The sequence below is a fragment of the Piliocolobus tephrosceles genome, chromosome 2 (assembly GCF_002776525.5).
Source record: "Piliocolobus tephrosceles isolate RC106 chromosome 2, ASM277652v3, whole genome shotgun sequence".
In the NCBI taxonomy this organism is placed as follows: Eukaryota; Metazoa; Chordata; class Mammalia; order Primates; family Cercopithecidae; genus Piliocolobus; species Piliocolobus tephrosceles.
The window spans coordinates 111,231,877-111,249,285 of NC_045435.1; the positions used below are offsets into that span (position 1 = coordinate 111,231,877).

At 33.5% G+C, this 17,409-nt stretch overlaps 1 protein-coding gene and 1 non-coding gene across 2 annotated transcripts in view; both read right to left on the minus strand.

Moving 5' to 3' along the window:
- NAALADL2 (N-acetylated alpha-linked acidic dipeptidase like 2) overlaps positions 1 to 17,409 on the minus strand; it is a 978,063-nt gene that overhangs the window by 31,650 nt on the left and 929,004 nt on the right. The window contains exon 13 of the mRNA XM_023184822.1: positions 12,506 to 12,704. Within this exon, the coding sequence (XP_023040590.1) occupies positions 12,506 to 12,704 (199 nt within the window). The remainder of the gene's footprint in view (positions 1 to 12,505; positions 12,705 to 17,409) is intronic.
- Positions 662 to 764, minus strand: LOC111521439. Its single transcript, XR_002724954.1, has one exon. It is a non-coding gene; the product is annotated as a U6 spliceosomal RNA (small nuclear RNA).

Genomic DNA, 17,409 nt, shown 5'->3' on the forward strand with positions numbered 1-17,409 from the left:
GGCTTTGAAACAAGAAAGGCCTGGTAAAGTTATCAGCTCCAACAACTCTTACATAAGCTATTGTGAAGACCAGAGATATACATCCAGTATATTAAGTATCTGGTACATGAGTTTTATTTAGTTCTTAAAATTCTCATAGGCAGTATCCTGATAGCCTAACCATTGTTTGATATGGACATGTATTATACATGGAACAATCCCAATAAAACCTAGTGTGGGCCGACAAAACCCCAATAAAACCCCATCATGACCAATTATGGCACAAGGCAGGTCCCTGTTCTTTTAAGATCTAGGGAAAAGGGCATAAAGGACCAAGAAAGTTTCTCTGGATAAATTAGTCAACAAACATTTTTCAAAGTGCAGAAAAAGATACAAAATTTGCAACAGTCATCACGCAGGACTTGGAAGGCAGAAGTAGAACCGAATCTGCTTTCTTCAGCAACGGTTGCAGGCGGACAAACATGCAAATGTCAAAAGGAGATTCATAGAATTTCTCAGACAGCTGCTGGAAGTTGCCTGCCTGAGAACTGCAGGCGGCGTGTGCTGTCATTGAAGGTTCTATTTCAGTTCTAGTAGTTCTTGATTCTATGAAACTTAGCTTAAAGAAAGCTAAAGAAACTTCAAGCTTCCTTGACTTTAAAATACATATTTTTTTGTTTATAATAATATGGAACACTTCATGAATTGTCATGTCATCCTTGCGCAAGGGCCACGCTAATCTCTGTATCATTCCAATTTTAATAGATGTGATACCAAAGTAGCATTTCCATCACTTTTATATCTTCAACACTTCTAATGCACATACATACTTATAATTCTATTCAAATTATTCCTAATTTGAATACCTAGATTGCCTTCTAACTTTCTCAGTGAAACTTGTCAGATAAAGGTAGACTTGGAGGAAATACTTGAACCCCACTATATGTAATTTGAGGGTTTGTTGCAGTTTTATAAGGATTATATCAATTAGAAATTAAGTCATGTATTATATTTAGCTCTAATTATAGACTATGGGGTGAGTACTTCCCATTTCATCCATTATTGCCGTTATAAATTTCCAAGTTGATCTAATCTAAGTATGATTATAAATTTACAGACCTATATTTTTTAATCAGTTGAAAATGTTGTAGTCTTGTGTTCTTAGCAAGCAGACTGGTTAAGCAGCACAATCAAGTGTAGTGGCTGGCAAACCAGGTACTCCTTCAAGGTGACTGTGGAAACAGAGGCAACATTCATGTTCCTTTCCTTGTCAACTAGTGTAGCTCATGTAAGCTTTCATTTGAACAAAGGATTCCACTGGGGATGGTGTACAGGACTAAATATGTGCTTTATAGAATCATGCCTATTGGCTCCCTGTCCTTTCCTGTGTATCATCTCAATATGCCATACTTGCTCCATATTTTTTGTGGCTTACAGATCTACTTTCTTGTTATAAGAAGAAAATTTTGCTACTCGTAATCTAGAAAATGTCAATTGCAAAATGATTCCTGAGCATTTCATCTACTAAACACATGATTTACACAGCAATTGGAAACTTTAGTTTCTTTATGTAGCAAAATGAGGTTTCAGGTGCTTCAGAACAAAGAAAATACTCAGCATGATCCTTTCTCTTAATTCTCTTTGGATCATATTAAATCAGAAAGATATTTATACACATAAAATAAAATAAAATAAAATAAAATAGCAGATAAAATAAAGGAGAGAGAAACAAATGCTAAAATGTCTAGCATGGCTTTATAGCGAACCTAGATTTCATGATTTTTCTTCCCCCATTGAAATAATTATTTCCCTGAAATGCATTTAAAAATATGGAAGTCAATTTGTATTAGTTATGAACACTTCCTCAACTAATATTTTCATTATCTTAGAGATTCACTAGTTTATCTCTTCTTACCTAATTGATTAGAGAGTAAATGTCATGGAAGTTAAGTGACTTATTCTGGAGTCTTTTGGGTCTTCAGCCCACAACTCTTAAGTTCCCAGTCTACTGAGCCCTCCTCTATACTATATTGTTACTTATGTAAAAACATTTTTAATTATAGTATATGAGATTTGGCAGAGAAATATGCCTACTTTTTAAATTACATCTAATATTTACAGAGACACAAAGGGATAGACACTATTTTGAGACAAGATAATGTTACTGATTTAGGACAATAAGGCATATGTCTTTTCCAGACATAGGGATAAATTTGGTGTTTCACAGATGCAATTTTGTCACTATCAAGGTTAGGGGATGTAATTCTGAAATGTGGAAAACTTAATTTATACATATTTGGCAATATTAACACTAAAATCTAATTAAATTTATTGGTGATATCTGAGCAAACTAGGGATAATTTGGATCAAATGTATGCCGTATTGTCTAGCAGAAAGAGTAGTGGTTTTAAAGAAAACAAACTAGGTTTGAATCCCATTTCTGCCACATGTTAACTTTTCTAAGTCTTGGTTTTCTTATATGTATAAAGGGAATAATAAGACTAATCTGGCAGGATTGTTAGAAGTGTTACAAATAATACATGAAAAACGTGTAGCACGGTGCCTGGTATAAACAAATCATCCTCTATGGAAAGTACTGTTGTTATTGTTAGTCTTAATTATTCAATGTACCATCAAGTCACAACTCACTGTCAGACTGGCAATGGGTCTTGACTTGCAAATATGATAACAGTAATTTTTTTCTCACTTTAAATGAGGATGTACCTTAAAACTGAAAGAAACATTTTTATAAAACCCAAACAGTTATACACAAAAGGATTACTATTTTGATACTAGCAGACTGGATCTTAGACTAATTACTCTTATTTCATTGTCAATTGAAAGTTTTAAAACAAGTTGTTAAATGTCTAGTCAAATTGTGTTTGAATGCTGTCTGTTAAAATGAGATATGTTCTTTGTTTTAATATTGACAAAATGAGTGATTGAAAAAAATGAGGCTTGAATTTCAGTATATTAATCTGGTTTTTCTTAAAGTATGGGAGCTTTTTTGCTCCTTTTAGAAGTGGAAACTTTAAAAATATGAAAGGATACATAATTATAAAACTAATGGATGTATTTATTCATAAACGGGTAAAAGGAAATGTATATAATGATCAACGTTACAAAGATTTTGTATATGAGTCAGGTCTTCAACCTTCTTTTGGAAATTTTACATTGTCATTGTGTAGATTATAAAATTTTATATTCATACATAGATTCTTTTGTGCAAGTGGTCGCTGTTAAAATATGTTAAAAGCATTATGGTAATTCTTAATCACTAGTTATTTTTCATAGTCTAAAGAAATCAGAGGCATTGCTGATAGAATTAATGACAAGAGAAACAATGCTGGGGTTTTAGTTCCGTTCAGACCACCCACACCTCACTAAGAGAAAGTACAAATCGAACAAAGTAGTCATTATCCTAATCAAACGCGTAACATGAGGTTCTAATGGGACTTATATAACTAACTCTAATTAAAACACCATGAAAACTGTATAATGAGATCATTGTTATTCTGAAGTGATTTGGGGGGGGGGATTTGGGTTTCAACCTCTTAATTTTACATATGTACTGAATATGTAGATGGAAATTAATCGTATAATAACTGAGAAATGTGGCTTTTTAATACTTCTGTCTCATGTCATTGCTTGCCTAAGTATAAACCGAGTCTAACATCTTTCAAAAGCAAAGTTTTGGGAGCTTATGTGTTTGAAAAATACTTTTAGTGGATTGCTTTCTTTGTTTATTCTTGGTTAAAGGCAGAAGCATCTTGACATTTACATTGCTATTTTTCTGCTTTCAAGGATGCTAACAACAACAAAAAAAATGGTCTTGGCTAGGATTAGCTTAAAATGGTCCCCTGAACTTCCACAAGGTCATTCTGGCAATCTCTGAAATAATTTCCTCTATTATGAACCTGCTGTGACATCTTCCATAAGGACACAATGCCAGAGATACACAAGGCATGCAGGTGTATATACACATACATGTATTGTCCCTCAAATTACAAATGGGCTGTGCTCCCCAAACTCCTGATTATGGCCATTGTTGGAACTCAGAAGTGTTTTCCCAAAGAAAGAATAATGTAAGTATAGTTACTTAGATAGTCCCTGTAGTCTGCTTAGCCAAGATGTAGCTGAAATACCATACATAAAAAATAACAATGGGATACTAGACCATAATCAATAGTTTTGTTTTAAATATAATAATTAGACTTTAATTCATCTCTAATGGTGGTGTTGGAGGATGTTCACTTTTCCTAAGAGTCCTATTTCTATCTAGCAGTCAGAATTAGACACTAGCTCATGTTTGCTTTCTTGATTTCTCACACCTTTCAGATCAACACATATGAAAGAGTGAATCTCTGATTCTCTTTTCCAAAGCCACACCAAATTTCCTATCCTTTTGTAAAATTTCCCGATAAACCTATCTTACCACAGTAATGCAGCAGTGTGTGTGTGTGTATGTGTGTGTCAGAATGGGGAAGAAAGGAAACCCTTATTACTGTTTAACTGCTATCTCTTTAAATGTGGAGAGAGAATAAAGATGAGATTTTATGGAGATGTGCCATCTTAATGCATAAATATGGGGTCATGTTCATATACCTTACACACATATTATTAGCAGCATATTAGTAGAAATCCTTTGTCATTATATTTTTGTTTGGAGCAGTTTTCAAATCCCATGGCTTTCTATTTGTATACTAAAAGATTAAAATCAAAGATCTTTCTGTTTCTGTTCAGTTTAATGTAATCACTTTAAATAAAAGAGAGGGCAATAATTATTGCTCTCTCATTTTAAGACTATGTAAGCTAGTGTATGGGTGAGTGAAGAAAGGAGATAGAGACACAACAGTAACCTCAAGGACTCATACCCTTAAACACTGGAGTAATTTGTGATAAGGCTGGAAATCTTGCTGAAATTTGCTAAAATAAGCTAAGAAGATGCACTTTTTAAAAAGACATTACATTTCAACCACAAAATGGTTGGTTCCAAAATCTAAAGAGTAGTTTAAATGTCAAAACTTAAAACATGTAGGAGAATATGCCCCAGAAGACCATAATGCTTATACAACAGTACTCCCCGAATGCCTAAAGAAAGTGATTTGATAGAAGTCTTTTCTACTAGAAAAGTTTTGTCATTTAAAGACCCAAGATTTATTTTAGAAGCTAGTGCTACTTAGATATTTTATTTACTCTTTTCTCAACTGCATATTTAATGTCACTCCTCAAACTCTATTTTCTATGAGAGGTTGCAACCCCTCAATTGGCAGGCAATAAGCAAAGGTTTAATAAAGGGAAGGACAATATATTGAAAATTAAACATGAAGGAAATACTTCACTGCTGTGATTCTGGGGAAAGAGAACTGGTGTCACCTAATTTTTAAATATGTCTCCCTTGGTTAATAGTGATATGGGGGAGCTTTGGAAATGAGAATATTTTCAGAGTTTGAAGTATTAATAATCTTTTGAGATCTGTTTTAGAGATGAAAAACTGATGCTCAGAAATGCTAATTATCTTGCTGCAGACCATTTAAGAAGAAAATGACAAATTTTCATCTCAAATCTCTTCCTACTTTTAAAGATCCCAAGTCCAGTGCTCTCTTATAATATCATTGTTATTTGGTATTCTTAATTTTGAAAGCTATTCTAATGTGAACAAGTGAGATGCTTATCACAAAAAGCAATATTAAAACTATATTGTATGACAAAAAGCAATTCAACAGGGAAAGGAGAGTCTTAACAAACAATGCTGGAACAACCGGACATTTATATGCAAAAAAAAAAAAAAAAAAAAAAATTGAAACACAGACCTTATCCTTTTCATGAAAATTAACTCAGAATGGATCATAGGACTACATGTAAAATGCAATCCTACAAAACTTCTAGAGATAATATAAGATAAAATCTGAGTGACCTTGGGTTTGACAATAACTTTTGAAGTATGACACAAAAAGCACAGGAAAGAAAAGTTGGTAAACTGACTTTCATTAAAATTATAATTTAATTTTCAAATTTCATTAAAATTAACAACTTCTGCTCTGCAAAAGGCACTGTTAAGAGAGTGAAAAGATAAGCCACAGTCTGAGAGAAAATCTTTTGCAAAACATGTATCTAATGGAGGACTGGTGTCCAAAGTATAAAAATATGCCTGAAAACTAAACAATAAGAAAAAAACCCTCAATTTTAAAAATGGGCAAAAGAGCTGAACAGATACCATATCAAATAAAATATATAGATGGCAAATAAGCATAATATGAAAAGATGCACAACATCATATATCGTTGGGGAACTGCGGATTCAAACAACAATGAAATATCAACATACATCTATTAGAATAGCTAAAATCCAAAACAATGACACAAATGCAGATGAAGATGTGGAGCGACAGAAAGTTTCATTGACTATTGGTGGGCATGAAAAATGGTACAGCCAGTTTGAAAGACAGTTTGGCAGTTTCCTACAAAACTAAACATAGGCTTACCACATTATCCAGCAATTGCACACTTTAGTATCTGCTGAAATAAATTGAAATGTATGCCCACAAAAAAGCCTGCACCAAAATATGTATAGCCACTTTTATTCATAACTGCCAAAACTTGAAAGCAACAAAAATGCCCTTCAATAGATAAATGAATAAACAAACTGGTATAGCTATACAATGGAATACTACTCAGTGATAAAAAGAAATGAACATGGAGAAAATGCACTGCATATTGCTAAGTGAAAGTAGCCAATCCAACAAGTTTGCATGCTGTATTATTGCAAATATGTGACATTCTGGAAAAGGCAAAGCTATGGAGACAGTGAAAAGATCAGTGGTTGCCAGAGGTTCAGTAGGAAGGAATGAATAGGTGGAGCACAAGAGATTTTAGGGCAGTAAAACTGTTGTATATGACCCTGCAACAGTGGGTACATATTACTATACATTTGTCAAAGCCCAAAGAATGTACAACCTGAAGAGCGAACCCTGATATTAAACTATTCATTTTAGTTTGTATCTATATTGGTTCACCAATGTTGTATCAAGATTGGCTCATAGTAACAAATATACCAACACAAGATATGAACAATTGAGATAACTGTGTCTAGGAAGAGGGGATGCTGAGGAGTCATACGAGAATTCTGTACTTTCTGCTCAATTATTTTCTAAGCCTAAACCTGCTTTAAAAAATAAAGACTATCGATTTGTTTAAGAAAAGCTTTTTATAGTGGGAATGCACAGGTTTACCAGGTCAGACTCCTTGCTCTGCTTTTGTAGAGTAATAACTACAGGGAGCAAAAAAGGATCTAAAGGCAAAACGCAGATGCCCAGAGATCTCTCCAGACACACACAGTACCCAGGAGTGGTAGAGCACTGCCCTCTGGAATGACAGTAAAGGAAGGAATGAGATAGAAGATTTAGAATTCTTAAGAAAATACAGAATCCCCTGTCTACTCAAGAGCAACAAGTCAAATTTTACACTGCCGAATTCGATAGTAGTGATATTTTCGTGACGCTTTGTAATTTTCAACGTACTTTCACTGACGTGGTCCCGGAACATAGATATGGTTTTGCTGGCTGCCCACTACTGACCAGGTTCAGTACTTCCAATGTACTTCACAGCTTTTTCATTTATGGCTTTGCAGTCTATCCTAGTGCCCTTTCCCTCTCCCCTTACTCAGAATTAGATGCTCCCTTGTAAACAGAGGTTGTGAGACTTAATAGTCTGCAGAGCTGGAAATGCCTTTAGAAATTATCTTTATCCACACATCTTCATATAATTACATGTAGACACAGAGTGCTTTACCTAAATGGCTAGATAAATGGGGCAGAGAAGAGGCCCTTTCCAGTACTCAATCCTGTTTTCCCACCTAGACCTAGAGGAATTCTAAAATCAACCTGCAATGAGATTCTTAGAGCCACACAATCACTAAATTAACCAATTCTTCATAAACATCACCCCCTAAATTGGCCCTTGGCTCTTCATTCCTGACACCAACATGTCGAATCGTGTTCTTTTCACCCCATGCCTTTCCTACTCCCATATTCTTCCTAGAGGGTTTCTGCTCTCTCCTGACTCCGGTGCACCCTCTCAGGAACACCAGATAAATCCTCCTAACAACACATATTTCTCCATGGTTTTTTTGTGTACTTGAAAAATAAAGCCCAAACCTCTCAACAGAACATTTAAGGGACTCCACAGCTTGATCTTACCTACCTTTGCATAACCATGAATCCAATAACCATTCAAACTAGTCTACCTTTTGTACTTCACTCTTGAGCACACCACACACAACTTCTCCTTTGTGTCTTTCTTCAAACTGTCGTCCTGGAAATGCACCTTAATTTAATGGGCATACTATCATTCCCTCAAGCCCAAATACATCTTTCTCTTTCCCTATAAAGTCTTCTGTGGCTGGGCATGGTAGCTCACGCCTGGAATCCCAGCACTTTGAGAGGCCAAAGCAGGCGGATCACGAGGTCAGGAGTTTGAGACCAGCCTGATCAACATGGTGAAACCCTGTGTCTACTAAAAATACAAAAATTAGCCAGGCATGGTGGCATGTGCCTGTAATCCCAACTACTCCAGAGGCTGAGGCAGCAGAATCGCTTGAACCCAGGAGGCAGAGATAGCGGTGAGCCAAGATCGCATCACTGCACTCCAGCCTGGGTGCAGTGGTCCCAGAACATAGATATGGTTTTGCATAGACAAAGCGAGACTCCATCTCAAAAAAAAAAAAAAAAAAAAATTCTTGACTACCACAAGACAATACTTTCTCTCTTCACTGAATCACAAAAGTACTTCTTGGCTGTACTATTCATTGGGTACTTTGAGACTTTGAGTAAGTATTCTGTACCTGTATTTGATATATAATTTATTATTTTATTTTAGCTCTTGAATTAAATTAAGCTCCTTGAAGGTAGGGATCTTATATTGCCAGTTTCCAGCAGTATTGCACAGAGCAGCGTTCAATGAGGAGCCAGCTTTAGATGCAACATCATAGGATTCAAAATCTTTGAATCCTCTGTTTCCAGATTATTGGGAATATTATTCTGCATATTCCAAAAATAATATTTTTCCATGTTTAGTGGCAATTTTATTGAGACGATATTTTTTGGGACATGGTCTAAATGCAAAGTGAAGTATTTGGCTTTATACAGTAAAGTTCTGTCAAGAACTTTCTTAAAATGCAAATCATTTTTCACTTCTTTCTTGTGTGTTAGATGAGAATTCTGTATGTCCAATGGGTTAAAGAGTGAGATTCTTATGTGAATAACATCTCTAAAGACTGTTTAACATTAAAAAGAAATTGAACCCTGTTCACCAAATGTTCTTTTGTACAATATAATTAACAATTTTATCTCTATATAATTATTGCTATAAATAATCAATCTACTTTTCATTTGCTTAAACTCAAATTTTTACTTTGAATATTTCCTTCCCCATTGAGAATGTGCTTATAAGCACTGAGAGTGGAAATCCTATTGTAATTTTGAAATGTTTGCATCAATAATTTTTAGAAATGTGAATTAGCTATCAAGAAAAAACATGAAGTAGGATGATTTGTTACGTATTTTATAAATGAAGTACAAATTTGTGACAATTTTGAGATAAAGGTCAGATACATCTAAATGAAAGTAATCTATTTACACTGTTATAGTATATATATGTATACACACATAAATTAATATATATAAATTAATAAATTAACATGAATTAATAGAGCTAAGGAAAAGAAAGGCAGACATGTATCCCTTCAATAACTATAGTAATAGTTTAGCACAATTTCAAATAGTGAACCAAAAACTTTCACTCCTAAAGTTTGTTATATGAGTTAGCACATTATTATAATCAACACTTTGAGTCTTGTATAATGATAACACAAGGTATATGTAATTACATTACTAACAGGAAAAAAATGTTTAATCATTTTTAACTCAGGGGCAGAAAAATATCTACTTTTCTACTCAAAATGCATGATCAAGTAAATTGAGTTCATAAACATTTTTGAAAGGATAATACAAAGTTTTACCAGATGCAGAATTTAAAACATAGAAGGGTCTTCCGTTTCCAGTGCAAGTGCCAAAAAAGACAAATGGGGAAAGCTTACTATGTTATACAAAACTATATTCTTTCCATATAATTTGTAATAATTTCTGAATTTTTCTTAAAAGTAAATAGAATAATTTACAAAATATATTTTAAAAACCTAAGTTATCTACTTTATGACTTTCTATTAATGCTAGATTTAATAATGTGGTTTGATTTTTCTCCTAATTATTACATCTAGCATTATATTTATTTAATTACTTTGTTCATTCTGTTTCCCCATTCCCACCACTAGAATATACCTCATCAAGGAAGGTAACTTAAGGTGACAGCTATGTCCCTGATGCTTAAAAAAATGCAAGGAGCTTACAAAGTGTCTTAACTATATCTTTAAACTCATACCTTTATGAGTTTAAAATCATAAAAGAAAATTATCAAATATCAGGCTTTAAAAACGTCTTTTATTATAAAGGAGTCTCATTGCACCATCTCCTTTTATAGATGTAGAAAATAAGATGTTGAAAGATTAACTGACATGTGAGGTCACAGAACTGTAGTACTAATGGGCACCTTAAACCTCATGTGGTCCAAATATTCAGGTGCTTAGGGCCACCTAGCCTATTGTTTAATGTCTGCAGTGATAAGGCTTTTGCTACTTTATAATAGCAAAACATTTATTCTTTTAGTTTTTTCTCGTATGTAATTAAGATTTCTATACCTGTACATCAATTCTTTAGTCCTAGTTAAAACCTTTGTTTATACATAGTATGTCTAGACCAGGGTATATCATGAGAAGAAGCAAGAGGCAAAGAGATACTGGGGAAAGAATAACTTTCATTCTTAAAGTGCCACAAATTTAGACTTCTACACTACATAAAATTATACATACACACATACATACACCCACATATACACATATATAAAATATATATACACAAATATATATATGTATACTATATATACACATATACATATACTAAATATGTCATATAATACATTACATATGTATATATTAAACAGAAGAGTATGTATTTATATGTTGTGTCTCATAGAATTATCAGTTAAATAAAAACTGTTTAAATATGCCATAATCTTTTTCTAAAATGTGTAGAGATTCAGGAGGTACATGTGCCGGTTTGTTACATGGACATATTATGTAATGGTGAAGTTTGGGCTTCTAGTGTACCCATCACCCAAATAGTGAACAGTGTATCCAGGATGTGACTTTTCAACTCTCCCTCTTTTGCAGTTTCCAGTGTCTGCTTCTCTCTGTATATCCATCTGTATCTGTTATTGATCTCCAACTTATGTGTGAGCACATGTGGTATTTGATTTTCTGTTTCAGAGTTATTTCACATAGGATAGTGGACTCCAGCTCTATCCATGTTGCTGCAAAAGACATGATTTCATTCCTTTTGATGACTGCTTAGTATTCCATAGAGTACATATACCAAATTTTTTAATCCAATCATATGTTGATAGACACTTAGGTTGATTCTATGACTTCACCATTGTGACAAGTCCTGCGATAAACATATGAATGCAAGTATCTTTTTGATATAAAAAAATTGTTTTCCTTTAGGTAGATATCCAGAAATTAGCTCTCCGGGTTGAAAGCTAATTCTATTTTTAGTTGTTTGAGAAATCTCATACTGTTTTCCAAGTATATATAAAAGCTATACCAATTTACATTCTTACCAACAGTGTATAAGCATTACTTTTTCTCTACTTTCTCGCCATCTGTTATTTTTTGACTTTTTAATAATAATCATTCTGACTGGTGTAAGATGGTTTCTCATTGTGGTTATAATGACGTGGTTTTACGATGATTGATGGGTACCATAATCTTTTAAACTTCATGTTTTCTTCATTTATCTTCCACTATATAAGGAACTTCAAAAACAAAGCCATATTGTACTCATAGTATTCTCTGAATCTGTATCTAATCTCCCTTCCATATAATTGTTAATATGTTTTCAGAGAGCATTCCGTGTGACTCTCCAACCAAACAAGCCTAATTCTTCAGTTGTTTCAATATCCGTCTAAATCCCGCTTTCTCCTAAATATTAAACTTATTGAACGCCAACATAAAAATGTAGTTTCCAGGATTAAATACATTAATCTAGATGGGATCTTCATAGGAAAAAATAGCATGGGTCTATTCCCTGATCTAGTCAAGAAAGTGCATTTCTCTCAGTGCAACCTATAATTCTATTTGCTTTTTCATTGACCATATCACATTTGACTCATATTGAAATTAATGTAAGACAATTCTTACTCATTTTCTCTGTGCTACTGCTAAGCCAAGTTTCTGTTATTTTATATTTCTGCAGTTTAATTTTTCTTTGGAGGGGGGAAGTTCCTGAAATGAGTAACTGCTTTATAGTTTCTTTTTAAATACTGTTATGTTCATAGAAGGTACATATTCTGAAAGTTAAACATAAACATTTAATTTAAGGCAAAAAGTATAATTTTTGAGACATGCATCCTACCTATAAAAACCTGGTGGCGCCTGCTTCACCAGAAAGCTTTTCTCCATGTCTTGGAGAATGTCATTCAGCATCCGGATGCGGTTGGATGCTCTCTCCTTGGGATCATTAGCAGGTCGCATCTCATCAGACTGAAAAAGTTCAGCACTCTCCCGCAGGCGTGACGCCATGGCTAGCAGTTGATGAGTGTTGGGTTGATCACCTGGCGAAGATAAATGAGCCCATCTCAGAAGAGACATTCTCATGGGAGCAAATTAAGCATTTTCCCATCAGGACTCTAAGTTATAAACCAGACAGACAACTGAAGAAGGAAGAGGAAATTGCCATTGACAGTTCTCTCTCTCTCTCTCTTTTTTTTTTATCACTTGACAAAAGCAAGGGTATATGTATTTGAACCTTAACTGTCCAAGGAAAAAGATTCAGTATCAAGTAAACTTTGAGAATATATTTATTTTGCCCAAAGCATTCTGTCTAAACTTGTTTTTATATTCTACTAAAGTAAGTTTATAACTGCTCATAATAATAACAATGGTAAATATGTACAGTACTGATTGTTGAAGGATTGCTCTATTCCAGGCACTATGTCTTTAATACTGACCAAAACTTGCTTGTCACATTTCATAGAAGATGAGAACTAAGTAAGGTCAGAAAATTGTCATAGGGTATCAAGTAAGTAAATAACAGGACAGAATTAGAAGTTTGATCTTTCTGGCTCAAAAATTTACGTTCACCAGAGAGTAAACTGTATTTCAGGGAAGAAAATAAAAATTGAATTGTGATCTTTTATCTTGAGAACCTGAGATATGTTACTATATGTTGTCATGTGTATATTGGGTTCTTTTTTTTTTTTTTTTCGTTAGAAATGTCCTGAAAGGTGAGGTTGAAATGTATCTTTGACCTAAGAATACACTAAAAACTATTTTATGTAGTGTTTGCATTGTTTTGTTTTACTTTGGAGGTTTGTGTTTGTTTTTGTTTCTTTTCCAATTGTTAGCGTAACTTACTAAAAGTCATTCTGAAAAGAATGGTGGTAGCAAAGGTCCACAGGACACACCTTTGACTAAGAGAAAGGCAACACTAGTATAGTTGTCCACTGAACTCTAGAGGCAGTCTACTTGAGTTTAAATCTCTGCTCTACCACTTAGTATCTATGTGATATTGGTAAAGTTATTGAGCCTCAGTGCCCTCATCTATAAAACGAATATAATAATTGTATCTGCTTCATGTAGTAATGCAATAATAATGCTATAATAGTACCTGCTTCATAGATTTATTTACAGAGGATTAAATGATTAATACTTGTTCAGTATTTCCCTATGGGTAAGCACTTCTCAGATGATATGATTCAAGACTTTCTTTAAAAATCATTCTCTCACCATGTCATGAAAGGGGCATTTCCTCGCATCTTCTTCTAGGTATCTCACCTTTAGAATCAGCATTTAAGTGAGACAACAATTACTGGTATCATTCTCAGGAGACTAGGTACAACTGACTTCAACAAGACTGGCACATCACTACAGAGGATCACTTCAAGTCAAGGTAATGAAAGAAGGTAGAGCTGGATAACCTAAATTGGCAGTTTGAAAGGATGACATTGAGACAGACAGATGGTGTGATGAATGGAGGCCTTCTGAGGACTTCACTAGGAGAAGTCCTGGGCAAAAGGGAAACATCACCAAAGGACTCTCTTAAGTAAAGTCCAAGGGTTACCAGTTCCCATTATACTTGGTTCTTATGAAAATGCAGATTCCCAGAACTATTGCTTCTTTCTAGGGGCGGAGCCAAGAATCTTGATTTCAATATGCTACTCAGATTATTCTATACATATTTAAGAAAAATTACAGAGAGGTGATATGCTAAGAAAAGGAAAACTAGGTTATATGTATAGCTGATACATTAAATATCTTTGTCATTGAACTACCAACTTCTAAAATAATGATAATGTTTTATTCTCGCCTTCCTTTGATGGAGACTGTTTTACATTTCAATGTCTTTAGTGCCCAGCATGGTGTTGAAATTCAATAATTGTTTACTAAATAGCAAAGTAGGTTCAATAAAGTATGTTTAGAAAAAAAATCTGATAACAAATAAAAGCATGTAAAGAGATAAGTAGTTTTATAAGGGCTACAAAGAGATTCACAGGTAGGATTACATGAAATGTTCTTAGAGAACATAGTCATTTTTGCTAATTTTCAATATTCCACAATCTAGTTAAAAATTGTGGTAGAAGGAGAAATAATGCTTGAGGCTAATATGTAGCTCCCTGTTCACTGAAATTAACAATAAGCATAAAATCAATTGTAGGAGTTCACAAGGTTTTGGCATTTGATGTTTCCAAAGTGCATTTCACATTCATTAATTATCTCGTTTGATTTCACAACAAAATGAGGTTGCAAGAATGGGTATTTTAGGTCATCTAGAAAATCTAGCCCCTGAATAACTTACTCAATGCCATTTTATGGAAATAGTTTATCCTAAATTTTGATGGTTCAGCAAAGTTAATGCAGAGATAACTTCCAGGGAGTCTCTCTGCACAAGGAAAGAATAAGATGGATACAGCACATTTAGATTATGCTAGAAAGACTGAACAACAGAAAAAACAAGTTCGACATCCTTGAGAGTCTTCCATTTAAGAAAGAAAAATCTGTTCTGATCTAACGTACATTACAGAATTGAACACATTACTACTGAATCAAGTAAGACAAATTGTACCATTCTATCTTATTTAGCTTTAAATGAATTTACCTTTCATGGTAGTACGGATGTAGAGAACTGACAGCTTTAGGAACTGACTAGCTCCAGAAAGGACCCTGATAGTGGAAACTAGCCAAACACAATACACCGTATGCATTACTTCAAGGGTATGAGGTTACAAATTGAAAAGTAGCTCTATCTTCAATGTTCACTCAATCATTTTGATATATAAATGATGCTCCAAAGATTTCTAGTAGCCATTTCTCTGCCAATTAGAGCTTGCTTGTTCTTTTAAATCAGACCAGAAAGAAATGTTACCTTTCCTACTTAAGCTTTTGTGACCCAAATGATTGGTCTTTTATGCTCCTTGGGATCCCTACTAGAATATCGGTTCTGTTAAGAAAAAGGTTTGTGTCTTTTATTCACTGCCATTCCCCTAGCACCTAAAAGTGCCAGTTGTACCATTTAATCAATGAATAATTAACTTACACACTTTTATCATAGCAGCTGCAATATTTTGATCCTTATCTGCCCTCTCTACTCTTTCTGACTGGAAAGAACTCTATATAATCAGAAAATACATTTTATTTCTCTTTATATCCCCAGATTGTAGCACAATATCTGTTTTATGGTAGTCATTTATTAATACATTTGTTGAATGGTGAATTATGAGATGTCTTTTTTGAAATGTATTATTATATTAAACAATGTCTACAAAATCATTCAGGGAGATGTTTGGTGCATAATAAGCATCAACAAATGCTATTTCCTTTATTTTCTTACTAAAAATCCATTTTAATTGCAAAATAAAAGAAAAATATTTAAAAGAAAAGAGGCTAGTGTAATGATAAGTTAAATTAAACTAAATTGAAATAAAATATGCCCTACAAAAACTCCATAAAAACTATGATTATATAAAACTTTACTTAAGGTATGGTGAATTTCAGAGAAAAGAGGACAAACTGAGGCTGTTCACAGTTCAGGTTTAAAAAATAATAAGTACATTTGAACAAAGAAAATTAATGGGAAACTAGATATTTCTCTCAGAGATGATTAATACAATTATTTTTAAAATTATATACATGGAGTTTACAGACCAAGGACTTGATATTCAAAAGATAGATTACAGTCTGGTTTACTTAATTGCTATCAGTGTGGTCATGAATAAATTACTTACCACTACTGTCCTTCAGGTTCCTTGGAGAAAATAATCATGTAAGTTTCTAAGTGTATAAATCTCTATTTATGCAAGTTTGTGTTATTAGAGCACACAAATTAAACACAAGTTACTACAAACCCATTTTTTTAAGGCGTGGAAAAAGTACTGTAACAGCTTTACTGATTTTTTTTTCCTCAGAGATGTTACTCTTTATCACTTCTTCAACCTGTGCCCCCCCAACCCAATGTATCATATTCCATATTACTCCTTATATAGACTTTAATAAGGATTTCTAATTTTATTTTGCTGTGCTTATAAATTGAGTGCCATTTTTCCCCATGGGCTGCAATCTCAAACTTCTGAAGAACAAGGAAAGAAATAATATAAAGGATAAAGGAATTAAACAGTGAACTTTAAAAAGTGATTCTTTTAGATCATTGCTCCTGGTGAAAAGCGAACCATTAATAAATTTTTATAGTATGGTAGAACATGCTGATTTATTGCAAATATTAAAAATCAAGCTTAATATAATACAATGTAGTTGACTGTCTGCTGAAACTATCTTGATATTATTTGAGACAACTGCAATGAACTTAAAAATTTCAAACAAAAACAGTTTGCATTTGTTCTGTTTCCCCTCATCTCAAAGTAAAATACCTGTGTTCAGTAGGTATTTACTGAGTCCTATTTTGTATGTTATTCTGAAAGTATTGAGAAAGAAGCAAAGATATGTAAGATTAAATTTTTAATCTTAATAAATTCCTGATCTAGGTAGAAATGTACATATACATCTAATTATACAATAAGTGTTACATGAAATAAATACACATGAGGATGACTGAAGAGCTCGTTGTGTATAAGAATGATCTGACAAGTGTCCAGGGAAGAAGTAAACCTTGAGAGATAGATCATGAAACTGCCTGAAAATCCAGGACATCTTAAATGAACTCTTGAAAATTATGGAATGTTATCTACATTAAAGCAGCTGAGGGAGAGTGTTCCATTTTTAAAAAATATTAATGACGTTCCATCCTCATCCCTTAGTCCTCACTAT